The sequence below is a fragment of the Vidua macroura genome, chromosome 18 (genome assembly GCF_024509145.1).
Source record: "Vidua macroura isolate BioBank_ID:100142 chromosome 18, ASM2450914v1, whole genome shotgun sequence".
Taxonomy (NCBI): domain Eukaryota; kingdom Metazoa; phylum Chordata; class Aves; order Passeriformes; family Viduidae; genus Vidua; species Vidua macroura.
The window spans coordinates 12818273-12844896 of NC_071588.1; the positions used below are offsets into that span (position 1 = coordinate 12818273).

Consider the following 26624-nt stretch of genomic DNA (forward strand, 5'->3'; position numbering starts at 1 on the left):
GTCCCAGTCCCAGCTGTGCTTTATGGAGATGGTTAAGAAAAAGGTTTAAGCTCTCCTGGGACAATCCCATCTGAGTGAGTGCCAGCTCCCTGAGCTCTGCTGCTGCTCCATGTCAGGCTAAGCAGCTCAGAGAGAGTTGCAGGTTCAGAGCAGCAAGAACCAATGCTGAATACAGGATGAGGGGACAGCACTGCAGTGGGCAGCAGGGAGGAGCTGAAGCCATCGGTGCAGAGAGCAGGAGCTGCAGGAGAGCAGCGTTATCCCAGCAGGGGATTTTCCTGGATACAGCATTTGGGGAGGCTGCTAAATCTATTCCTTTTTCCATGCCTGTCATTGGGGGGTTTAGGCAGCACTGACAGGCAAAGAAAAATCTCCTTGGAGCACTCAGGGCTTCCCCTCATTTCATGGCAGTGGCTGTTCTGCTGCATTTCTGCTTCTCTGCAAACAGCCCTACAGCAGCTCCAGTCACATTCTTGCTCTCTGCACAACACCAGGCACCAAAGGTGTGGGCCTTACTACCACCCTACTACCACTTTACCACCCCACTGCTCCTGCAGTCCTGGGATTGCCCTGGAGTACAACCCACTGCTGGTTTTCCCACTGTGGGGGTGACAGGCACAGGTAAGAAAATGCAGCGTGGTGGGGAGATGGCACTCAGGGCACATTAACCAGTAAATTAACCAAGCAAAGCCTAATTGGATACCAGGAACTTCATCAATACTGTCTGTAAGGGCCTAAAAATACCAACTAAGACATCTACATCTTTTATTTGTACCATCTGTTTTCACAGGCCTCACTTGAGGGACAGAAATCCATAAGGTCTTACACACCTGAACCCCTGTGGGTCTGCTGGCAGTGGGAACAGCCTGAGCCTTTCTCTGCCAGCACAGAGCAGTGTCAGGAGGTTTAGGTGGATATCAGAGAAAGGTTCTTCCCCCAGAGGGTGCTGGGTACAGACCCGAGGCTGCCAGAGCTCCAGGAGTTTGGACAGCACTGCCAGGGATGCCCAGGGTGGGATTGTTGGGGTGTCTGTGCAGGGACAGGAGTGGGACTCGTGATCCCTGTGGGTCCCTTCTAACCTGGGACAATCTGTAACTCAAGTTCAGGATAAGGCATTTCCACGGAAGCCATGCTCTCAGAGCTGCCCACTCCAGGGTAGGCAGGAGCCAGTATGAAAATAAAACTCTGTGAATTATAAATAGTACAAAAGGGCAGGAATGGCTGCTGCAGCCTGTCCCATGTATTGGGTGCAGCCACTGGCACACACAGTCAGGGCAGCTCCTTCCCGGGAACAGGCAGCACTCCCACAGGGAATGCAGCTCTGTGTGAGCCCAGCTGCCAGGTATTGCACACAGCATCCATCCCCTGAGCAAAGGGAATGCCGAGGAAAGGGAGCCTCCTCCTGGGCAGGGCCAGGGGATGGGGCAGCCCCGCCCCGGAGCTGCTCAGGAAGGGATCATGCCTTTGCTGCGCTTCCTGTCGGCCATGGCCCGGCGGTTGTGGTTGGCTCTGGTGCTTTTGTTTGCTTCTTTCTTCCTCCGCTCCTGCAGCGTCTCCCGGTTCTGCCCGTGGCCCTTGGCGTTCCCAACAACGGCAGAGCTGTCGTGCTTGTGCCTGGAGGACACAGAGAAAGGACATCACAACAGGCACACTGCACTCCTGGGGGTGAAATCCCACATCCCCACAAACACCGGGATGTGAGGGGTTCAGCCTCGGGCCTCGGCTCATCCCAGGGCTCCCACAGCAGCCCAGGAGCAGCATCAGCCACAGCACCACTGTGTCCTTCCACACACTGAGCCCATCAGCTGAAAACAGCTATGAAACTGTCCCACAATCCCTGTGGGAGCTGTTTGAGCTCTGGGAGTTGTGCTCTCCAAGAGCCTGTCTTCCACGGGGTTTTGCTGCTTGGAGCGACAGGACAAGTGGGAATGGCTTTATGATGAAAAAGGGGAGATTTAGATTGGGTACTAGAAGGAATTGTTCCCTGGGAAGGTGGGAAGGCCCTGGCACAGGGTGCCCAGAGAAGCTGTGGCTGCCCCTGGATCCCTGGGAGTGTCCAGGGCCAGGCTGGGACAGGGCTTGGAGCAGCCTGGGACAGTGGAATGTGTCCCTGCCATGGCAGGGGGTGGAACAAGATGGTCTTAAGGTCCCTTCCCACCCAAACCACTCCATGGTTCCATGCCATGCCTATTCAGTGGGATAAAACAACCAGCAGTGAAATAAAGGGTGGGTAAGGAAGTTCACCCCACTGTGGTAGGACCCTGACACACAGGAATGTCAAGGAGCAGGAACACCCCCAACAATTCCAGTCAGCAGCAAAACAGCTGCAGAGCCCGAGGGAGATCCTTGCTTACCCCTTCCTGGCAAGGAACGCCTGGCGCCTGGCTTCAGCCCTCTCCCGCAGGACAGCGGGGTCCTGCACAAAGTGGTCCTACAAGGAGGCAAGGGAACAGGTCAGAAACCCATCAGCACCATGCAGAAGCCTGGAGAGGAGAGGATTCTGTTGGGAACAGAGTCAATTCCTGATTCAGTACCTCTGGACAAGTGGGATTGGTGTCAGGGACTCTAAACACAACACCTGGCACAAAACCTGCCTGAAAACCTTCCCATACCGTGGTTGCTCCCAGCACATCCATGGGAACAGAGTGCCAGCGACCCTCAGAGTGCTCTGCTGGCTCTCTCTGTCTCTGGGATAAAGCAGATTAAAGCTCCCCACGGAGGAAATGTCACTGCTCCAGCACAGTTAGGCCAGGAAGCAGCGGAGAGCTGTCCTTGGGGACACATCACAGCCCAGCAGCCATTGAACAGCAGCTCAGTCCCTGCTGCTGCTCAAAGATTCCCTCTCTGAAACAGGAAATCTGCTCCACATCACCTGCAGGTGAAGCAGGGAAGAAATATGGTAAATTTTAATGCAACTCCAGCTAAATGTCACCTTTGTTCTTTCCTTTTCAGCTTCCTCTTCCTCCTCTTCATCCTCTTCCTCTGTCTCCTGTCCTTCCTCCTGTCCTTTAGGTCTCAAGACCTGAGGAATTGTGAATGGCCTGGGAATTAACACACAAATAGTTAGAAAAGAAAACAGCACAGCCACAAGCATTTCTCTGAACAGCACATCCTTTTTGGTTTGCATTATGTCTTTAAAAAGATGAGACTTTACAGATTTCACGGACTTAATTTTCCTGAACAAAAACAAAACCCAAACAGGAGACTCGGGAGTTAATGCCACATTCCTATGGGCAATTGACAAACACACAGTCTCCACTGGGGAATGTTCACTATGAAATTGTCACTGAAAATAATAATAATAATTTAAAAAAACCCAACCCTGAAACTTCACAAGGAATTTCTCCACAGAAACAACTGCTTCCTTTAGGAAATGGGCATCCAGACACAGCCACAAGGCAATATTAAGGAGTATCCTTTGCTAAGCTTTAGCTCAGCAGACAGGGAGCATCTGTTGTACAAGACAAATTTGGACAGAACCATTAATGCTCAGCCAGTGCTGTGCTCCAAACCCTCTGACTGGTCAGGGCTGTCTAGGGAGCCCCAGTTCCATTGCTGTGCCCCAGTTTCCTACATGGGGAAAACCCTGGAGAAATTAATCAGACTTTATGAATCACTCTGAACATGCAGAGCAAAGGGCCCGGGGGTGGAGGAAGAATTTACACATGCCTGCAACTCTTCTTTAACATAAATATGTGTCTGTGTTTAAATTCCATTGTAATTCAGACCCACCATTCCGCTGCCAAAGAAATAAATGTAAAACCAGAAAAGCCTTTGTTATGTCAAACCAACAGATCCAGTTTTCAGCAGTGACATCCACTAATTGTTTCTAGGGACAGTGAAAGAGGGAAAAACACCTGGGTGCCACATTCTTACAGGCAAAACACAAAAAGGATTTAAATTGAAGCTTCTCAACACTTTAGAAGGGGGAAAAAAGGGACAAAAGAGCCTCAAAGCTTCCATTTGGTTTGAGGTTAGGAATGGTGACATCTTCATAATGCATCAGAATTCAAAAGGCCACTTTCAGAAATGTTAAAGCAGCTTTTAAACCACATGTTTTCTAAAATAAATATTCTCCAGCCTCCATCCCCACTTACCCTTTGCTTCCCAAAAGCTAATTGTGTGCAGTTGTCAGTCGTGGTGCAGAGTGCTGTGTAACTCATCAGAAACTCAATTCCAGCTGTCAGCACTCAGAGGGAATTGGCAGGGAAAAGTCTGCTTGTAAAATTTCCCAAATTTTGAAGTTTTCCTTTACTAACCAGCCATTTTAGGTTGCCCAGCTCCACTGATTTTCCAAGCTGTTTTTCCCTGCTGCAGGGTAGTTTCTCTAAGGAGAAGCACTGCTGAGTACAAGTTTCCACACATGGCAAATTCCCCTCTTGGATTTGCTGACTAGTTGAGGCAATAGCCGAGTGGAAGCTGGAGAGCATCCTGGGCACACTGTGTTCATTTGCAACACATTCCTGAAGTTTAGGAATGGTCTGGCTAGGAATTTAGTTTGTATTTATATAGAGCCACTTTTCATTGAGGTTCTTTGCCTCAAGAGTGCAATCACCTTCTGTCCAAGGAATAGCCTGCCATGGGAACACTCCCTATCCACAGGAGAAGGGAGACCCAAACCTTCCTCCTTGCACATCACAGTGAAAACAGAGAAAAGGGGTGGTTTGAAGCCCTCGTGGAAAAACAGAGCCCAAAGCAGCATTTCCCAGGTTTGTGGGAGCCAGAGAATTCCGTGGTGATTCTCCCGTGGCTCCCTCCCTTCCCCTCCCCTCAGCATTCACCTCCTGGAGATGAGCTCGTCATCCGAGTCAGCGTCGTTAGCGCCCACTTGGTTCCCATCGTAGGTGTCGTCGTACTCGTCCTCGTAGTCCTCGTAGGGTTGGGCTGCTCCCGGCTCCAGGGGCAGCTCCTCCAGCACCACGCTGTACTGGCTGTAGCGCTGCCTCTGCTCCGCCACCAGCCGCTTGTCATTCAGCAAGCTCCGGGTCGTGTCCTTCTCCCTCCTGCCCGGGAACGGGAGGAAAAGACAGGGCTCAAAACCTGCCCTTGAAGCTGCTTTTTCCCCTGTTAGTCAGTGGAATGTGAAGCAGTGCAAGTCTCATCCCCAATGCCACAGGCTCTCCTTACCACACCTATTGGCCTGCTGGTTTATAGAATCATGGGATGGTTTGGGCAGGAAGGGATCTTAAAGCTCATCTTATTCCACCCTCACACCTTCCACTAGCTCAGGATGTTCCAAGCCCTGTCCAACCTGGCCTGGAACACTTCTAGGGATCCAGAGGCAGCTGCTCTTGGCACCCTGTGCCAGGGCCTGCCCACCCTTCAAGGGAACAGTTCCTTCCCAATATTCCCTCTTGCCCTGTCCTCTGGCAGTGGGAAGCCATTCCCCCTTTTCCTGTCACTCCAAGCCCTTGTAAACAGTCTCTCTTCCATCCTTCTTGTCAGCCCCTTCAGGTCCTGGAAGGCCACAATTAGGTCATCTCAGAGCTTTCTCTTCAGCAATCCCAATTCTCCCAGCCTTTCCACACAGCAGAGCTGCTCCATCCTTCTGATCATCCTGGTGCCTCCTCTGGTCTCACTCCAGCAGCTCCAGGCCCTTCCTGTGCTGGGCCCCAGGGCTGGATGGAGTGATCCAGGGTGGGTCATTTGTACCAGGGCTGTTTGGCCACTAAAAAAGAGCAGGAATTGGAGACCACCACTATCACTTCAGACAGAGAGGAAGCTTTTACAGGAGGCCAAATGCAATTCTATTCCAGATGAAACTTGGCCAAGGTGCATGGAGCACAAATGTGAGGGGAAAAGGACACATGTAGACAGGGAGATCCAAAAAATTACCAGGTGAGAATGAGAATAAACGCAACTCCCAAGGCAAAGAACAAAACAGTAGAGAGTGAGTATGATTCAACCTCTTGGAGCACTGCAAGGGCTTGTTTTTTAAATTTAGAAAGCAAGTAAATTATAGTCATTTTAAAGAAGGGAAGACCAAGAAACAGAGGGATTAAAAAGCAGCTGCTCTTTGTCTCAAACTGCACAAGCATAAGCTCTGAAGTCCCATTTTTCAGACAAGCCAAATACATATTTACAGCAAAGCAACAGGGGATTCCACTGTCCAGCATTCCCAGGGCAACTTGCAGCCCCCAGAGTCCAGCAGCACCCAGCACCAGTGGATTGTATCAGAGAAAGGACCTGTCCAAGGCAGTGGCAGTGATTCGGGAAGGGACAGACTGAGGGGATGTGATCCAGCAGCCTGGATTTTCATTCAGAATCTCAAAACAAAGGAAGTTTACAGCTGGAGGTGGTTCCCTCTCTGCCATGACTCACTGCCTGCACTTGGTGGCCCAATGCCCTCCCAAGCACGTGGTGAGCTCACCCACCCCAGGATCCCTGGGATAACACCTCCTGTGGGAATTCAGCTGAGCCTGAACCCAGCACCTGGTAATTGCTTCCTGTCGAGCTGGTCTGATGACTGCAGAGGAACTGCATGAAATGCTCTGGGCACCAATCCCAGGAAAAAGAGTGGGATAGCTCCTCCAGTCCCATGGAGCTCAGGACATACTCTGGCTCCAGGAGACAGATTCAGCTGACTACCAGGGCTGGAGAGGCACAGACAAGTGCCATCACTTTTCAGGATCAGTAAAGTCTATGTTGGCACATTCATTTCCTTGTGTTTGATTCCCTCCTCAGCTTGGCAGGATTTTTCTTTCTCAAGGACAGTCCCTGCTCCAAACTGCTGATGCTGAGAGTGGCCAGAACAGTCTGCTCTGGCTCTTTAGGCACTATGGTGACACCAGGCTTAGCAACAGCACCCCAAACACAAGAGAACTTGGTGAGCAAAAGGTATTTAGAAAGAGAAAAAAAATGTATAAAATTCAAATCCAAAGCAGACCTCAGACTAAGCTTGGAGAGCCCTGTTACCCCAAAACTGGGGTAAACCATCAGTGCTGCTGAATATTAAACCCTGGAGACCAGGTACTGCAGCTTTTCCTTGGATATGGTCATCTTTGGGCATTGCTGATCTCCAGGTTTTAAAATACTCAAACCACAATTAGTATGTCTGGAGTTCTGCAGACTTTTCCCAAATGTTCTGAGATGAAGGGAGGCAAATGACAGCAGCAAGAGCAGCAGCAAGAGGATAATCCCAAGAGGTCACATAACTACAGCAGGAGAGAGGAGAACTTCTCCAAGAGTGCTGGTACCCCTGGAGGGTAGTGCCATGGGAGCAGAGCCCAGCTCAGGGATGATTTACAGCTTCCTAAGGCCTCCAAGTGATCTGCAGAGGGAGCTCCGAGCAGGATATTCCAGCCACTGGATGCTCTGTGCTGAACTCGGTGCTCCCTGACCTTGACCAGCTGCTGCTGCTGCAAGGCTTTGGGAAATAGGGATAACCCAGAACATCTGTGCAAAGCTTTGGGAAACAGGGATAACCCAGCACACCTGTACAATGCACCTGCCTCACAGAGCAAGGCCACCATGAGGAGAAAGGTTCTGCCTGTGAATTCTCAGATATGGACACAACAAAAGTCATGGCCTTGGCCAGAGAAAAAAGGAATTCCTTGCTTGCTCAGCCAAGACAGGATCAGCACTGTGGCACTGCTCTGAGGAGCTGCGCCACTGGACTTGGGAACAAAAGTGGTTTTCTCCTAGAGTTTCATGCAACTTTGCAACCAAAACCTTAACTAGGAGCTCTTAGGTCACGTGGCTCCAACTCCAGCCAGACTTGTAGTTATCTGCTGTGTGAATACGTCCCAACATCAAGATCACACTTGGCTAGTTAGAGGAGGTGTTTAAAGTCTCGTGGAAGGTGTCCCTGCCCATGGCAGAGGGTGGAACGAGATGAGCTTTAAGGCTCCTTCCAACCCAAACCATTCTATGATTCTGTGATACATTTTAAAAGACTCTGGAACAAGGGAACCAGCACCACACACCCAGCTAGGCAGAAAGCAAAGTAAAAACTGGTGGGGTTTTGTAGAAATCTCTGCTCATGGCAAGGGGATCCCTGCTCATTGCAGGCAGATTGACTAAATGACCTTTAAAGGTCCCTCCCAACTCAAATGACTCCATGAGTCCAAGTGCCCTTCTGCAGGAAGCTTTACAGCAGTAGGAACAACACAAGTAGTCTAAGGCACTGAATGTTATCAGATGTTGAAGTAGATGGATATTGAATCTTCCCTTGGCTCTAGATCAAATCATTAGTTATTCTCAGGTCTGAGTCACAATCCCAGGCTCAGGGATGGTGCTTTTCAAGGTTTCTTGTTCAGTGCAAGTTTAACATTAAGCCCAAGGAGGAAGAGCCTGACATTACAAATGAGCTTGGCAGAGCAATCTCCAGCAGCAGACACAGGAAGGCCAATTAGGAAAAACACTAAGTGAAACCAACTCCCTCATAATATTTCACTTTACTTTCCCAGAAAAACAGGTGGGAAACATTTTTGATAAGCATTCCCCCCTGCCAAAACATTCCTTCAGGAGGTTTTTAGGAGAGATAAATGTGCAGGTTCCCAGGTGTTTGTTCCTCCTGACAGGCAGAGTTAATGACTGAGTGCCAACACTCACCTCTTGCCTTTCTGGATCCGAGACACATCCACTGCATCTCTACTGAAAACATCAAACTCATCATTCTGGAAAATGTTACAGCGAGAGCTGACCAGAGGGGTAGGGTCTGGCTTCAGCTGTCTGTTAAAAAACAAGGAGAGAGAATAAACACTAAAGTGAAGTGAGGAAGAGAAACTGTCTCCCTTCCCTAAGCCCTTGGTTTATCCTTTGTCAGTCCCAAAATGATCCCTGGCACACCAAGAGGTGCTGGCTGAGTCACAGGGCACAACCCCTTCTCTTCCCAGCCATGCTCTGGCACAAGCACGGCACTTCCCAAAGCCTGGATTTGAGGGGAAACTAAAGCAACTCACAGAAAACCAAGAGAAAATTCTTTTGTTCATTTCAGAGTCTATCAAACCATGCAGGACAACAGAATATTCAACAGACTGCCTGGTCTCAACACAGTGACTCAGTGAAGACAAACATTAAGTGTGATGAATTACAGGCTGGAAAAAATCCCAATAATTTGTTGCTGCTGATTTCAAGATATTTATCTCCCTTGTTAAATCTTTCTCAGGGTTCCAGGTTTATGTTTGTTCAACTTGTAAGTCAAAAGACTGTACTTTTGACATTCATTTTGGTGGTGCAGACAGCTCAGCTGGGCAGCTGCAAATGCTGCTGTGCTCCCCTATAAATCAGCAGGGGTCAGAATTCGACATTTCCTATCGAACCAGCAGCTTTGTTTCAAGATGCAAAAGGCAGGAAGAAAAAAAAAATGCAGCTCTATCTTGTGGAACTGCTGGCTTTGCAGAAAAACCAATCCTTCCTAAAGCCCGTCCTGCACCAGTTGTGCCAAAGTCAGCAGATCTGATTGTGGGAACACAAAGATTGTTGCAAAACTAAGATTTTTTTACATCATTTTTCCGATAAAGATGCTTTCCTTTAATGCAACAGTGAGACAGTCTGCCCATAACTCCATGAAATGTGAACAAACAGCACATTCACATCCTGATGCTCTGTCAGGAACTGCTGGTGCAGCACAAACACACACTCACAGCTGCAGACAAACTCCAACAACTCAATCCTGTCACCAGCTATAAACCCTCCATCCCTTGTCCAATCCAGGAAAGTAGGACAAGCCAGGCAAGTTTGTCAGAGGGAACATAAAAATGGATCTGAATTGCCATATCTTCAGTCACAAAATAGCAGCCTGTTAAATAACTATATTTGACCCTGTGGGTTGAATTCCAGCTGAATCGGCTCCTCTGAAGATGCCCTTTCCTGCAGGACAGCTGCGGTTTTCACAGCTGTGACAACAAACACTGCAGCAAAATAACTTTTGAAGGCATCATATTCTATTCTATTCTATTCTATTCTTTCATGTACAAGAGGTTTTGTCCCCTGTCACAAAACACAACCCAGCACCTGCTCTACTCTAACACTGAGCAGCAAAGGTCCCACTCCTCTGCAGGGACACAAGGATGGCAGAAAACTGGTGACAGGTGACAATGAGAAGCCTTCACTGCAGTTCTCTACCCCAAATATGCAAATTCTTAGAGCTCTACAAGTGCTGAGCCTTCAGTGAGAACAATTAAGTGAGACAGAAACAACCAGAGGTTGTCCCACACCTTTGCATCCTTCGGTCCAGCTTATCCAGGTACGGCACCAACTTCTCTTCCAGGATGTTGTTGATCACCTGCTCTGTGTCGTATCCATACTCCTCCAGGCAGGCCAGGATGAATCCCTCTCCAAGATCTGGCAGCAGATCCTTCACTTGGGAGATCAGGGAGTCCAGCTCCACGCCAGACACGCAGGCGATGGGCGCAGCTGCAGCGCCGGCACACTATGGACACCAAACACACCTGGTGGGCACTGGGGAGGGACAGAGCTGAGGGCAGGCAGTGTGCACAGAAATACAGGGAAAGCAGCACTCTGGGCTCTCAGGGTTTACACACACAAGTCCAAGACTGGAGCCAAAAGAGAAATCAGCTGTTTAAACTACACAAGGTTTTCGACACAGATTTGGACACACAGCTACTTTTGCCAGTCCCTGAGTCAGCAAGGACACCCTGGAGAATCCTTCCTCAAATAACAGGCAAGCTCTGCATTTCAAAAATATGCACATGAACTGCAGGGATGAAACAAGAGTATTTGAATAATCTTCAGCAAGGGAAAACCCAAGCCATGAGAGCTGGAAGCAATTTGCTCAGAGATAACTCAGGATTCAGGTGTAGCTTTATGTCTCATTTCCCAAGGCTGCATGGAGATCCAGCAAAGGTCAGAAATGACACCAAATCTCATGCTGTCCCCAAAGCTGGGCAAATCAAGCCTGTCCTCATGGATAGAGGAAGGCCAGGAAGAGCAGAGCCCCCAGGAAGAGCAGAGCCCAGTCCCACCACAGAGCTGTACTCACCTCATCCTCCAGGGCACATGCAGCCCCCAGATCCTCCCTGTCCTCAGGGGTGCCCTCCGCTATCGCTGAAGCTCCATTGGATGCTGCTGGATCTTTAACAGGTTGTCCTTTTTTCCTGTCTACCCCTTCCCAGGCACTTTCCACTGCTTGGAGGATATAGGCTGTCCTGGTCTCGTCTCTAAGAGCACAGCATTAAGGACATTCCTGGATGCACATGTTCAGGGATCACCCTGAAGTAACTACGGGATTGTCAGCAATGTCTGAATTTGTGCCTGCATCAACACTCACAAAACCATGGAATGGTTTGGGTGGGAAGGGACCTTAAAGCTCATCTTGTCCCACCCCCAGCCATGGGCAAGGACAGCTTCCATTAGACCAGGTTGTTCCAAGCCCCGTCCAAGCCTTGGACACTTCCAGGGATGGGGCAGCCTCAGCTTCTCTGGGCAACAACACCCCCCTGTTCTTTTATTTCTGTTAAAGGAAAACTTTCCAGTACTCCTTGCCAGTCATGCAGCTTAACCAGAGGCAGAAATGCCACTGGTGTGAAGGAATCCATGAGCAGCCAGGTGTGCAAAGCCCAAGGATACAGTGCAGAGGATGCCTGCTGGAGCAGACTCACATCATCCTCAACGGGGAACAGCTCGTCGTAGTCACGGAGAAATCTGAAAACACAGGAGCAAGTTTAATCAGTGGAGCTCAATTAATTACCACTACTGTGCCTCTCTGAGTGCCTCAGTGCTCAGGTAGGAACAGAGAACCTCTCACCCAATGCTGGATTCCAGCCATGCCTGATTTTGGTCCCACTACACCACAGCAATACTCCTCAGGTGTGAGGGCTGGAACCCAGTGCTGCATTACAGGGAAAATCTGCTTTACCATGTGAATGTGCTCAGAATGCCAGCATGGGCAGGAGGACAAGATGGAATTCCAAGTTCTGCCACTTCCTTTGCATCTCCAGCATTCATGTTTAATATTTTTCTGGTCTGGTCAGCCCAGCTGGAAAGCACAGATCTGTAATAACAGCCTAACTTGTCAAGGAAGCTAATGGCTAAATTGCTCTTCTCTTTTTTTGAGAGGCTGGATTAAAGGGAGTGAAGAATAGCATTTCTCAGTGCCAGGGTCTGTGCTGCAGGCTGAAATCATCTCACTGCACTTCTCCCAACTACTTACAACGATTTCTGACTCCCAAATGCGTCATAATGCTGCCTCAGGCAATTCTGCTGTAAAGAATGGCAGAGGAAGGAACTGAGCCCCCCTCTTGCTAGCCAGACTCACCTCCTTTCCTGAAGCACTGAGGTGAAGATCTGCAGAAATTCCTCAATAAATGGCTGAATATTCTCACAGCTGCAGGAAACACAGCACAGTGAACACTCAGAGGCAAGTCTGCCAACGTTTGGCCCCACCAGCCAAACCACTCACATCTACACACCAAGGGAAAGCCCCATTTGAAAAGAGATTTCAGGCCACATTTGGCTTTCACAGGAGCAAAGAGTCAAATGGAAGCAAGTGATTTTTAAGGCTTCAGCAAACATTTTAGCACTTAGATCTAAAGCTGTAACACACCTAGAATTACAAGTTTTCAGACAGACTTTATAAATAGTTTGATGCCTCAGACTTGCAGTGAGCAGAAAATGGTGTGCAGAGCTTTTGTAACTGTGCCTTTATGACATCTTGGGATTACACCAGTAAATTTTCCAGAAAGTTTGTGCTCACCCGTGCAAGAACACCTGCCAAGCAAACTCCCATTGCAGCCTTAGTGCCCAAAGCCCTGGGTGCTGCTGAGGCTCCAAACCTTGTTCCAAGGCACCTTCGGGTGGGAAGGGAGACCTTAATGCCCATCCAGTTCCACCCCCTGCCATGGGCAGGGACACCTTCCATTATCCCAGATTGCTCCAAGCCCCATCCAACCTGGCTTTGGACACTTCCAGGGATGCCCAGCTGCTCTGGGCACCCTGTGCCAGGGCCTCAGCACCCTCACAGGGAACAGCCCTCTGGCACTGGGAAGCCATTCCCCCTTGTTCTGTCACTCCAAGCCCCTGTAAACAGTCTCTCTCCATCTGTATTGTTGGGCCCTCCAGGTCCTGGAAGGTCACAATCAGGTCTCAAGGTGTTACACATGAGCACACTTTGCACAAGCCACACACTGGGGTCAGAAAGCTCATTGGACCCAGCTCACCACAGAGATTCTAGACCAAACAGCTCCATCTGGAACATTCCTGATACACAGGACAATAGAATTTGACTGTAGCCAAGTCTTTGGCTACAATCCCAACACAAATAGAAGTTTCTGTTCGTTTTCTCCAGTAGATTTGCAAATGAGAAACAATTTCTCCCACACAACAATCAAGTAATTGGCGAGTAGCACAGAGCCAAGTGCCAATACCTGCTCTCTAGGATGGGCTGCAGACAGACTTGGTTTACTAGGATGTGAAAAACCTCTATCATCTTCTTTCTGGAGTGCGAAATCCTCCTCCACAAATCAGCAAAAACACTTCAGAGAGAGCAAAAGACACTGTTGGTGTCAGCACAAGAATCTGTAACACACCTTTATGCCAGAGTTAATCCCCTAGAAGAATTTCATTAGGATGATCATCTCATTGCTGCAAAGACCAGATATTAGACACATTTCATGGTCATTAAGGAAAATCCATGCTCCAAATAAAGCTGGTTTCAATCCCAATTGTCCTGGCAGCTCCCCACATGAGACCCCTGCTGTACCAGCACAGCCTGTGCCTTGCAGTGAGACTGAGCTACACAGATATCATTCATGTTCTCACATTTTGTTACAATTTGAATGCACCTCCCATCAAATTCCTTCTTACACACCACTAAAAATGATTCGTCACCCCACTGCCCAGGAAAATTTGCTATTACAGAAGTCATCTCTTCAGAGCTCTTTGGAGCAGCAAAAAAAAAAAAAGCCAGGCTCCTCAGGGATGGGTAAAGCAGCATGAAGTGAATTTTTAACTAAGCCCTGGGAAATCTCACTGAACATCCAGAGGAAGCCTTTGCAGGAATTCTCACCTGTTATCTTCATAATGCCTCTTCTTGATTGCAGATTCCAGCTCAGGAATTGCCAGTTCATAAAACGAAGCTAATCTGTACAAAGGGGGAACAAACCTGTACCTGTCAGCTGAGGTTCCAAAACTCATTTGCTAAAAAGCAGAACAAATGGCTGATTTCATTAAACCCTCCTCACCAGCAGTACCCATGAGCATCACCTCATTTTGGTATTTTTGCCCCAGAACACAAGCAAACACACCACAGAAAAAGAGCAGCACTCTAAGGAAATCACAGAGAGGTCTTTGAAGGGGTAGGAAAGAAAAGCATTTGAGAAGCATCCTGGTGCTGATCAGAACCATCTGCTCAACCCAGAAAAAAACCCCAGCACAGATCTGCAGCCTGCAAAGACCCAGCACTCACAGAATCACAGAAACCTTCATGTTGGAAAAGCCCCCTGAGAGAATTGAGTCCAACCATTCCCCAGCACTGCCAAGGCCACCACAGACCATGTCCACAAGTGCCACATTCAACTGGCTGTTAAATCCCTCCAGGGATGGGGACTCCACCACTGCCCTGGACAGCTGTGCCAGGGCTGTACAGCTCTTTCCATGAAGAAATGTTCCCTAACACCCAAGCTGAACGTCCCCTGGCACAGCTTGAGGCCATTCCCTCTCATGCCTTGTCACCCTCTTCCAGCCACTCAGCTTTTGCCAAAGCTCACTGATATTCTCTGACATAAAACTTGGGCATAACATCAAAGGCATTTGTTTTTAGACCTTGAAGAACTATTTCTCTGAAATACTTTCTGCTTCCCTTGCTTTGGGTCCTACAGCAGGAAGTTCCTTTTGTCCATAACTGGTCCCTCTCCATCCTTCCCAGAGCACACTGAGTACTGTTCAGCTGACTGGAAATTGTCATGGATGCCTGGCTCTAGGATCACTCCTAGATAACAACATAGAACAGAAAATCCACACATCCCTATATCCATGTATTTATTATGCTGCATTCCTGTCAGAGAGAACCCAGCAGCCTCTGCATCAAATCTGTCTCCTCATTTAACAATGGCACAGGACACATTAGCACATTCAGTATTTTTACATGGCCAGGACAAATTCTGTCTGCACTCCAAGACATACCTGTAACAAAACTCGTGTTTTTGGAAGGTCTGGCAAGCCAAGGGAAAGACATCAAGAAAGGCCCAGAGAGTTGTGCAGGTGTCACATAAATACAGCACAATGTCCTTCAGCTCCTGAGAGGGAAAGAACAGTTACTGAGGGAAGAGCCAAGTTTTCCCAGCAGGGACACAGAATATTGGGGCCAGGCCTCCTTCTGACTGCACAAAGTCTGTATCAACCATAAACCTGTTACAGGGTCTGGGGGGAGAGACAACATTTCTCCTAGAACTCCTAATGTTTGTTTAAAGATCTATAATGCAATCCCAACTGTCTGCTTTCATTAAAGATCCTGTGACATTATAAGAATCCTCATCAGATCCTGTTCTGGACAGTGGCTTTGCCCTCAGTACACTCTCCACACATGGAATTCTTCCCCATGCAGCACTTTTCATGAAGCACTGCACAGCAGAACATGGGAACCAAAGGGATGTTTTCAGCAGTCTGGTCCAGTGCAAGCTACATTTCTGAGGCAGCTGAAACAAAGTGAATGACACACTAAGTTACAGTTTCAAACTATCATTTTTATTATCAATAAATCATAGTTTGAACAGATAGTTTGGTCCCACACACAAACTGAAAGACTAAGGTTTTGCAGAGGACCACATTTACTGTCTTTGTACAGCCTCCAGCACATAAACCCCTCTTAATTAACTGCAGTTAAATTACACTGTTGTTAAAACACACATTTCTGAAGGAATTAAAAATCAGCTCTTATCACCTCCAGGGTTAGGGGGAGACATACTCTGTTACATTATTTATAAGCTGGTTAAGCAAAAAAAGTTGCCAGGTTTAAAACTATCCATGTTCCAAAGGATATGGTTGAAAGCTCATGGTGGAAAGGTTTTATCATCATGTCCCAGGACAAAGAGTGCAACAATGGCACAGAACCATGAGCTGTAGGAGCTTTTGGGAACAGAATGATCCTCTGTGGCCTGTTCAGCAGGAGTACAGAGAGTTCAGTCCTACCTGGAGGGGCATGTTCCCTGCAGTCACGCTGACTTTCGCTTCCAGTTTCTGGGGCTCAGCAGAGGCCCCTTCACACTGCAAACCACACTTGTGCAAAATATTGTTGAACACCTAAATCAGGAGAACAGGGCAGTGTTAACAGACAGGAGCCAGCAGTGGGACACAGCAGAGAAGGCCAGAAGCTAAAGGAAGGTGGGAGGGAAGAGTCATCACGTAATAATTTTAGGTAAAGGTTCAAAACCTCCCTGACACACATTAACAAACCAGGGAAAGGGGGAAACAGCAAAGTCAGGGGAGGCTTAGGCTGGATACCAGGGAAAATTCTTTCCCCAGAGGGTGGTCAGAGTTCAAGGAGTGTTTGGACAATGAATGAGATTGTTGGGGTGTTTGTGCAGGGCCAGGGGCTGGGCTTGATGATTCTTGTGGGTCCCTTCCAACTCAGGATATTCCATGATTTCATGAAATGCATTCTGCCCACCTACAATGTTCCCTTTCCACTCTCCAAGCTATGCCACATTTCCAGATGAAATCCCAGCAGGAAAGCAGTACCTGGAGGACAGTGGGCAGAGTTTCATCAAGGTCACTGAAGTAACTGGGCTGCTGAGTGAAGATATTTCCTGAAAAGGGAAAAGGAGAGCATTTCCATCAGTTCAGACATTGATGCCAATGAGCAAATTTGCAGCAGAAAATGGTACTTGTGTTACTGCTGACACCCCCAGACACACCTACTGACCATGTGGGACACAGCCTACCCTGATTCCTGAGCTCATGCACAGGCCCTGCTCCCAAAAAGCTGATCCATCAGCTCTCCAATGCCACTGGAGATCCAGCAATGGGAATATGCTCATCAGAGCAGAGCAAATGAGATGTCAGATGATTCACGCTCCAGGGGCTGAATCAATGAATAATGCAAATACTATCACTGAACAACCCCAGTTCCTTTATTTGACAATTGGAGTTGACTTTTAATTACTGATAACAGTTCAGCACACACCAGGAGATGTGCTGCCGAATATTTCTTAAAGGTAATGAGGCTTTAGTAACACCTGCTATTATATTACTAGGACTCCATTATCTTTACAAAATACTCCACTGAGTAATGCCATACCATAAATCCTCACCAACCAAGCACTGAGGCTCCTATTTTCCTGGGAATTACTGTTCAGATTATGACAATTAAGAGTTCTCCAGCAAGGACAGAGCTATGAGACAAGTTTCAGATAAATTTATACTCTGAGAAGAACCTCAAGTTTATGAAGTTATGAATTACACACCAGAACTGCTCATGCCGTTACTGTCATGACATAATGAAATAATCAGGTGAGCAAATCTTTGGTCCCCTGCATGCAGCATGACTGTGTGGCACTCCAGAGTGTAATTCAATGGAGGTTTCATTACTTAGGTCTCTTTTGGAATATTTTAAGACCCAGATAATCTAAGCTTTGCATCTGAAAGGGAAGTATCTATCTTGCCATGCCTGCTTTCCACCTCTGAGGCTTGACAGATGAATTTAGAGTAGAAGCCACTGAAAAAGGATAAAAAGATTAAAAATGCAAAAGTTTATCTAAGATTTTCTGGCTGGAAATCTGTCTGCACCACATGATCTCTAACACTTCTCATGTGAGTGAACTTGGAAATGAGACAAAAAGTAACTACCAAAGAAATGGAAAACCTTCATCCCATGAGCTGCAGACAAAGTGGGTTAGAATTCAGGAAGAGCTCACTTAATCCAAGGGTAGATATTCTTCCACTCAGGTGACGTTAAAGACCACAAGACTGGGAGGGAGCACAGGATAAATAGAGAAGCTAAATCAATATGCTCCATCGCCACTCCTCAGCATCCATGGCTGGATGCTCCCCCCTGTGTACTCACCAATAAGGCCATGTGTACAGGCACAGAAATCCAGGGGTAAGCACAGCTTGAGCAAGGCTCTGAAGTGTTTGTGGTTTGGAAGCTCTGGATACATCAATGTCTGCACTGAAGTTTCAGGTTCTCCCACTTACCATAACAGTGATTACCTCACACTGAATGTTTCACTTGGCTCCCAGCTTTGGGAATAACAGCACTCACAGCTGGACTGTGCCCATCTCCCAACCCTCCTCCCTCCTCACCCTTTCCCATCTCTACCAGGATTTTACAGAGCCTCACATTCCACTTCAAAGGGCTGAGGACACATTCAATTGGCACAGGAAACAACTGAGCCTAGATTTATGTCTAACAACATGAGCCTAGCTCAGGGCAGCAAAGTGGGACATGAAGTTTTCCTTGGAACAAGCAAAGTGCACATGGAAAAAGAAAAGCACAATCGGATCTAGAAATGACAGATCTTAGGTGCTACTGAACAATTAATTTTCAGAACAGTTCCACTGGTGTAAACCCCAGTAAGTCACTTGTCATATAAGCAAAAGCCTAAATGTAGCAAGTTGTTCCTTGGGTTTTACTAACCAATCATCTTCTGGAGCAGGAGGCCATTTCCTTTCCCAAAAAGGACACAGAGATCCAGAATCTTGGGGATATCAAACAGGAAGTTATTGTAAATAATTTTTCCAAAGACAGAGGGAGTGATAAAATGATCCTACAAAGACAGAAAAAGAAAAGGAATTTAAAGAATAATCCATATCTTACTCTGCAGTAACTCCAGCATTATAATGGCACCTGTAAAAATATCTCTCAAAGGTGTATTAAGGAATTTATTTCATAGAAGGCAGCAACACTCCTTGAAACAACTTCTGTGGAGCTATCTATTCCCACATTCCTGTCCCTGCCACACCAGGCACCCCACTGATCTCTTCACCAGCAGGTGAATTAATCTACCTAAAAGTTTTGCAAAAAAATCTCCCTACAGGTCCCCAGTTCCCAGCCTGACACCAGAACAGCTCAGCTCAGAAGGATGAATGAGTAACCAGGCACAGGGGCAGCCTGAGGTTCTTGTACCCTGGGAGAGCCGAACCCAGCACCAGAGACCACAGAATCAGGGACAGGCAGGGAGAAACCCCAGAGCTGCAGCTCTTCATGCTGACTGCTGAACACTGCCAAAAACTCATCACACTGAAGGCATTTCTTACAAAATTCCAGATGAGAAAAATTCCATTGTCTGACACTGAGAAACAGGCAGCTGAAATGTGATTTTGGATTTTCAGAAGCCCGGTTTGCCTGTGACAGCAAATGTTTTCAATCCCAGTGAAAGGCAGGGCACATTCTCCCTGCTGAAGCAGAGGAATGGGGCTCAGTGCTGGCCAGGTTCCCTTTCCAGAACTCCTGCTGACTCCTGCATGACAATGGACTATTCATTCCCTGCAGATCACTCAACTAGAAAATGGTTTCAAATGCTCGCCTGCCTCTCCAAGTGGTGAGGTTTAATCAGATCCTGCAATGAAAGACACCACAGAGGTGTTGGGTACTTCTGCTGAAGTGGTGCCAGCTACAGGCTCCAGCATTCCTTCATCCTGCTCCTATCCCAGTCCTCCACTCCCAGGCCTTTCCCTCAAAACATCCTGAATGTCACCACTGTGATAAGCAAAAGAATCAACACAGCCTAACACATCAAGAACCAATGAGGAGATCCAGTGACTGCTGAAACACAAGGTGCCTCACTCATCCTGCCCAAAGGCCTGGTGAAAATCCCATAGCTCCAGATGGGAGTTGCACTCACACAATTAATGATAAGGATGTCTTTTAATTATAGAATCTCAGAATGGTTTGGGTGGGAAGGGACCTTAAAGCCCATCCACTGCCACTCCCTGCCATGGGCAGGGACACCTCCCACTGTCCCAGGCTGCTCCCAGCCCCAGTGTCCAACCTGGCCTTGGGCACTGCCAGGGATCCAGGGGCAGCCACAGCTGCTCTGGGCACCCTGTGCCAGGGCCTGCCCACCCTGCCAGGGAGCAATTCCTTCCCAATATCCCATCCATCCCTGCCCTCTGACAGGTGAAGCCATTCCTCTTTGTCCTGTCCCTCAAGACCCTTGTCCCACATCCCACTCCAGATCTCCTGGAGCCCCTTTGGGCACTAGAAAGGGCTGTGAGTTCTCCCTGGGGTCTCTTCTTCTCCAGGCTGAATGTCTGATGATGCCAAGATAACTGTAATTTAGAGAGATTTCACTCTATGTCCAAAACTTGGGGCCAGTTCATGGAGACACAAGTAATAGCAGGAATTTTGTAGCACCACGTGGCCCTGAGGGAGCAAACACTCGGGAACTGGTGGCCTGAAGAGCCTGTTCCATGTGGCCACACAAAGGCCAACGTGCTCTCTCTCCTCTTACCATGACATATCCAACCACTACACATGGATAACCTGCTATTACCCAGGAAGGAGATGCAGGCAATCAACCAAGGAATCACTGCATAGTTTGGATACTTCAGCTCTGAGTGTTATCATCTCCACACTGAGAAGCCAACTGATAAAATCATCAGGGAGAGGAATGTTGTGCCAGAAGGAAAATGATTCATTTCTCTCTTTTTTCCTAAGTCACACAGCCTGGAGCACCTGCAAGGCATAGGAATATTTACCTTGGACTCCTTGTGGGTGGACATCCTGAGGAAGGTGAGGAAGACGCTGCGATGGAGGCATTTCTGCAGCTCATGCACCTCCGGGTGGCAATCCCACAGCACGTCGAACTTGCGAGGGGCGGAGCGCAGGTAGGAATCCAAACACTTCTGCAGGGTCTCATCAAATATCACCTGGCACAAGGAAAGGCAGGAAAATGGGAAGGAGGGAATCTCACACCTTCATACATTGTGCTCCTGAGCATCCCAGTTAAATTTAAAGCAATCTAAAATGCTCAGGCATATGAAAAGGACTCCCATATCCATCAATACAAGGCAACTCTTAAAATTCCCAATGGAAAATCCTTAGGGAAATACTTTCTTTGCATTCTAAAGTGCAGTAAGAGAAATTAAATGTTTCCTGCATGACATATTAAGCATAAGTAAATCTTTATGAAAATGATGTAAGGCTCATGGCTTTTACAAGCACCTAGATGTTTACATTGTATCTCCAGATAAAAAGCAATGATTACCTGGCACCAGAATTTGTCATGAGGCAAAGCCAGAAGCCAGTTCAGGTCATCTGCAATGAATTTTGCTCGCTCCAGGAACTCCTCCACCAGAGCAGGGTCTCTGATGGCAGGAGGGGGTTTGTACAGCACGAACGACCGATCTGCTTTAATTTCTGGATGCTGCAAAAAGCCAAAAAAACACTGTATTATAACTCCAGACCAAGTGACAGGAATGTCACCAGCTGCTCACTGAATCCCAGGAAACACAAAGCTACCTTTTAACACAACTTGACATTATACAATCACAGAATGGTTTGTGTGGGAATGGACCTTAAAGCTCATCCAGTTCCACCCCTGTCAGGGGCAGGGACACCTTCCACTATCCCCAAGCTCCATCCAGCCTGGCCTTGGACACTGCCAGGGATCCAGGGGCACCCTGTGCCAGGACCTCTCTACCTTCACAGGGAACAATTCCTTCCCAATATCTAACTTAAATTTCAGTTTGAACTAATTACTCCTTGTCTTGTCACTACAGTCCTGATGACAGGAACATTCCCTGGTAACTTCCCATTTTCTACCCTTTCAAGGCAGTGGGTTTGTATCCTTCTTTATAAGCAACATTTTCAGACCTTGATAATTTGGCAGTTATTGCTCCTTGCTTTCTCTTAAACAAAGCCTGACAAAGCAATCCTCCCACACCATCAAAACAAAGAGCATGCCTTTGAACTCTCTCTTTTTCCTCTGAACTGGTTCTTGCACAATACTCCATGAATTCAAACTGACACAACCATCAAAGACACAAACACTTTGCTACCTTTCCCAAAGGTTACTGAATAGGCTTTGCCCAAATACACCCACCCTAAAAGGAGAATTCAGTGAGCAGCAGGTTTGGGCTCTGCCTCATCCCACACGTGTGCTCAGGGTAAAGCTCCTCAGGAGTGAGCAGCACTGACAGTCCCACTCCTGCAAAACACCCAAAAGGCTCTCTCCAGGCCTTATTTCTGGGTGAAAAGGGTTTCTGTGGGTTGAATTCTCTGGTTTCATCAAGCTGAAGGCACAAGGGACAAATCCCAGTGCCACAGCTTGGAGCTAAACCTGAGGCAGAGCTTGCAAAAACTCCCTCAGCATCCCTCCATTGCAGCAGAGGTTACAGACTCCAGAGAGGGAGTTGTGCTGGGAAAACACAGTTTACTCCAGATGTAAGTTTGGTTTTTGTGTTTTGGTTTTTTTCTTTTTTTATGGTGGGTAAATGAAATCTCAACTATATGAACACGTAAAAAAAATTCTTTAACAAGCAGGCTGAATAAATATTACAGAATCACAAAATATCCTGAGCTGGAGGGACCCACAGGATCATCCAGTCCCAGCTCCTGGCCCTGCCCAGACCCCCCAACAACCCCACCCTGGGCATCCCTGGCAGCGCTGTCCAAAGGCTCCTGGAGCTCTGGCAGCCTCGGGGCCGTGCCCATTCCCTGGGGAGCCTGGGCAGTGCCAGCACCCTCTGGGGAAGAACCTTTCCCTGATCTCCAGCCTGAGCCTGCCCTGGCCCAGCTCCAGCCATTCCTGTTACATATCCCAGACCAAGCCTCAATATAAGACAATTATTTATTGAAGGTCTGTTTGGCTTTCAGGAAAACCAGAGCTCACCAGTGCTGGCAGAGTTCTCAGCTTCCCTGTCTTGGGATCCCTTTCTGTCAGCTGGAGCTCGTCCAGAGGCAACGCTGGCATCCTGGTGGCTTGTTCCTGTCCTCAGCAAACAAAAGCAGCACAGGATGCACTTTACAAGGTCAGTCAGGCAACAACAGAACAAAAGAGGCTGCAGCCCTGCTGTAACACACACACACAGACTGGCTGGGAATACATTTATGCCCAGCAATTTATACCCCACCAAAATGCCAAATTCTGGGTGAACCTGCACATGTATCAGAGGAAATCTGGAATGTGGTGCTAAACTTTCATCCCTGTTCCTTACTGAAAGGCCACAGATATCTTCCAGGACAACAAAACGCATTTGGGGGCACTGTTTAATATGGAAATTAGATGTTTAAAGGGGGTTGCTGAAGAGCTGTGCTGAACTCTGGCCTTTGCAGCCTCTTTCAACACTTGCAGTGTCTCTCATGACAGCACAAACTGCAGGAACAACCCAAACACAGCCTTGCCTGTGCTTTAAAAGAGTATTTTTGGTGCCTGTGTGTAGAATCTCACAGCACTCAGCCAGAAAAGGGACACAGGCTGAGCCTACAAAAGCTTTCCCCACTCCTGCCAATTCCCAGAGCTTCATCTTCAACAGCATTTGTTGGCTCATAAATGTTTCAATTAACTTTCTGAAATTAACTATAAGACAAATATTAGAGTAACTCAATAGAAAGAATGTTATGGATGCTGTTAAAAGAGTTCAGACTTTAAAAAAATGAAAGTTGCAGGTTAACAGAGCTTTTGAATTCTTTAGGGGGTTATGAGATCTGCAAAATGGTACTAAAAAGTTATGCTCTTATTAAGAAGGTCACATATCTCCTCAGATGCATGTTTACTTGCAGTCACATTGCCTGGGATGAATAACAATTAAAACAAGAGCAGTGTCTCTAAAGCTGAACAACTCTGACTCAGGAGTGGGGTCCTGGTTTAGACAGCAAGTGAAAAAATAACATTTTTCATTCCATAAATCTGTCACCTATGGATTTAGGCAAAAATTCTGTAATCTAACATTTTAGAGCTCAATTAAAATAATACAGCAGAGCAACAGCAATATCGACAGCCTAGAAAACTAAAAATAATTCTGTCTGTCCAGAGGAGCTTAAATGTTAGAATGTTGACAGAAGCAACTATTACTTTATGATGAACAATATCTTTGGGGGGGGGGGGGGGAAACATCAAAACTTTTTAGCAGAATAAGCCAAGCTGGCTTTCAGTTCAGTTTTGTCATATATTTAATTTGGCACTTAAAATTTTTAGAGTAATTCTGAAAGCTGCACATAGAAATGTGTGTTTGTAACACAGAAAAACATGCCAAGTTTCATTTCAAGCCTGGAAGGCACCAAAATCTCCAGTCCAAGTCAAAAACATTCTGGAAGAGACAGAAGCCCTGCCCAAAAGCTTGTTCATCTAGAGAAGAGAATAAACCTCAGTATGGGATAACCTCAGCAGAGAATTATTCCCGATTATTCTCAGAAGCTTTTCCCCCCACAAAGAACTTTGGTCTAAACAACAAACCCACGATTAATCTGTCGTGCCCTGTGATTTCAGGTACAGTGGAAGAGCCAGACAAAGAACACGATGAACTAGGGAAACTTATTTTCCCAGGGAAATTTATTTTCCCAGCGCCAGAAACAATCCCTGCACTGCAATTCCCACTGCTGTGCACATCCATGGAGATGTCCAGGGTGAGGTGGCACTGCTGAGGATGAGGCAGCCACCACAGCACAGCTGGCACAGGGAACGCTGCAGCATGGATTCATGGAATGGTTTATGTGGGAAGGGACCTTAAAGTTCATCCCATTCCAACCCTCGCCATGGGCAGGAACTATCGGGGTGCTCCAAGCCCTGCCCAGCCTGGCCTTGGGCACTGCCAGGGATCCAGAGGCAGCCACAGCTGCTCTGGGCACCCTGTGCCAGGGCCTGCCCACCCTCCCAGGGAACAATTCCTTCCCAATATCCCATCCATCCCTGCCCTCTGGCACTGGGAAGCCATTCCCTGTGTCCTGTCCCTTGAGGCCCTCGTCCCAAGTCCCTCTCCAGCTCTCCTGGAGCCCCTTGAGACACTGCAAGGGGCTCTGAGGTCTCCCTGGAGCCTTCTCCTCCCCAGCTGAACACCCCAGCTCTGTCACCTCGGCCCTACCCATGGCCAGACAAAGTTAACCCAACACCGCCGATTAACCCGGGCCCAGCCGCTCCCGCCGCCACGTCCCCTGCCCGGTCCCTGTCCCTGTCGCACCGGGCCCTGTCCAGGCGCTGCCGTCCGGCCCAACCCAACCCCTCCACGGCTGCCCGAGCCCCGGTACCGGCACTCGCGTCCCACCAGCCCCGCGACGCTTCCGTGGCCAGGCGCTGCTTCCGGCCCCGAGCGGAACTACCGGGCTGGGCGGGGACCGGCCCGGCTCCGCCCCGGCGGCGGGACCGGCCCGGCTCCCGGTCTGGCTGTGGATCGGAGGGCGGGAGCCGGGCTCGGGCCGTGCTGCAGGGACCAAACGGGCAGGTTTAGCCCCAAACCCCCGCCCGCCCCCCGGATCGGCCGCAGCCGCGGGGCTGGGGCAGTTACAGTCCGTGGGTTGTCTTGGGAGGGGAAGGAGCCTGCAGCTGTTCTTCCTTTGAAGCAAAACCAGCCGGTTCAATAAATCACCTTTTTGAAGAAGACCTTTTTAACTTAACTGCGCTGCCCCATCCAGTGTCACAGGCTGGGCAGAGAAGGGGTTCTGCGGGGACAGGAACCTGTCACAGCCGGCGACCCTCACAGCCTCCACACTGCTTCCTTCGGCTGGGACTTCTTGCTCCCCGGGGACGTGTCTGTGCATTACAGTCGGACAGCGCACGAAAAGGACAATTCCTGTCAATTCCTACGAGCACCGATAGTGAGCACAGATTGCGTCACATTTACACCGCACCGAAAGCCCTTTGCTCCGGGAACCGGGCGCTTCCCACCTGCAGGGTGACACGAACACGTCCAGCCGACACCAATCTCTGCTCCGAAGGGTCTCGGTTCTCCTCCTTGACCACAGGGAACTCCTCCTAAATTTAGCCCAGAGTCGGCTTTAGATGGCAAAGTGGCCTAAAATAGAAACCACGCCATGCGCTGTGTCGTGTGGCTCATTAGGGACTGGACCGAGTCCCGCTCGCAGTGCCCTCCATGCCCGCACACTCCGGACAGCCGGCGTTCTCGCTGCCCGCTCTCCGGGTGTGCTGGCACCGGGGAGCCCGTGACCCCGCGGGGGGAGTGAGCAGACCCCAGGGCTCCCCGCGGGCCAGCAGCACAGCCGGGCTCTGTTCCCGTCACACAGAGCTGGGTGTTAGGGATTCACACTGCAAATGTCACGACGGGCTGTCTGGAACCTGCCATCTCCCCCATTCTGTTGAACTAGTAATTTTAAATGAAATATTCATTGTTTCTATTTCTCAAACATCACTGCACCTGTCAGAGCCCCAGCACCAACATGCTGTGCAGAACAGCCTACCAGAACCAAACCCCTGTGATGATGTCGGTCCAAGGTTTGCTCCAATTCTTTTTCCTGGAGGAGAACACTTGGCAACTGAAATATGATTCCCTTGCAAAGGCATCTGTTTATGTCCCCTCCTGTGCCAACCCTCCTCAGAGCAGTGCTGGTGAGATGCCAGGTGACTCAGTGGGCTTTGAATGTGTCATCGAGCTGCTTTTGAGTCACTATTCCTCTTTTTGGGGTGTTTTTTGTAACCTTACCAATTGTGTATGCTCCTATTTGATTTCCTAAAGCACCATGAGCTGTTGGAGCCTCTGCCCAAAACTGGGGATATTAACTCCACTTGTATAACCCAGTTAAATCATTATATGAAGGCACACTATTCGTACAG

The 26624-nt window shown here is 48.4% G+C and overlaps 1 protein-coding gene across 4 annotated transcripts; it reads right to left on the reverse strand.

Annotated features, from left to right (window-relative positions):
• Positions 1-748: 748 nt before the first annotated feature.
• On the reverse strand, positions 749-25839 carry ASCC2 (activating signal cointegrator 1 complex subunit 2). Of its 4 annotated transcripts, none has more exons than XM_053993880.1 (19): positions 25085-25834; positions 22734-22834; positions 21108-21266; positions 20599-20769; positions 18536-18665; positions 16639-16706; positions 16090-16200; positions 15085-15197; positions 13970-14044; positions 13329-13436; positions 12221-12289; positions 11533-11607; positions 10946-11123; positions 10161-10375; positions 8554-8673; positions 4782-5003; positions 2933-3041; positions 2355-2431; positions 749-1614 (listed from the first exon to the last, which is right to left on the reverse strand). In XM_053993880.1, exons 2-19 carry the CDS (start codon positions 22812-22814, stop codon positions 1446-1448), a joined length of 2250 nt encoding a protein of 749 aa, XP_053849855.1. In that variant the 5' UTR covers positions 22815-22834; positions 25085-25834; the 3' UTR covers positions 749-1445. The 4 variants fall into 4 exon arrangements, with proteins under 4 accessions (XP_053849855.1, XP_053849854.1, XP_053849857.1 ...); XM_053993879.1 differs by having other exon boundaries at positions 22734-22829; positions 25085-25833; XM_053993882.1 differs by having other exon boundaries at positions 22734-22829; positions 25018-25114.
• Between the last annotated feature and the right edge of the window lie 785 nt (positions 25840-26624).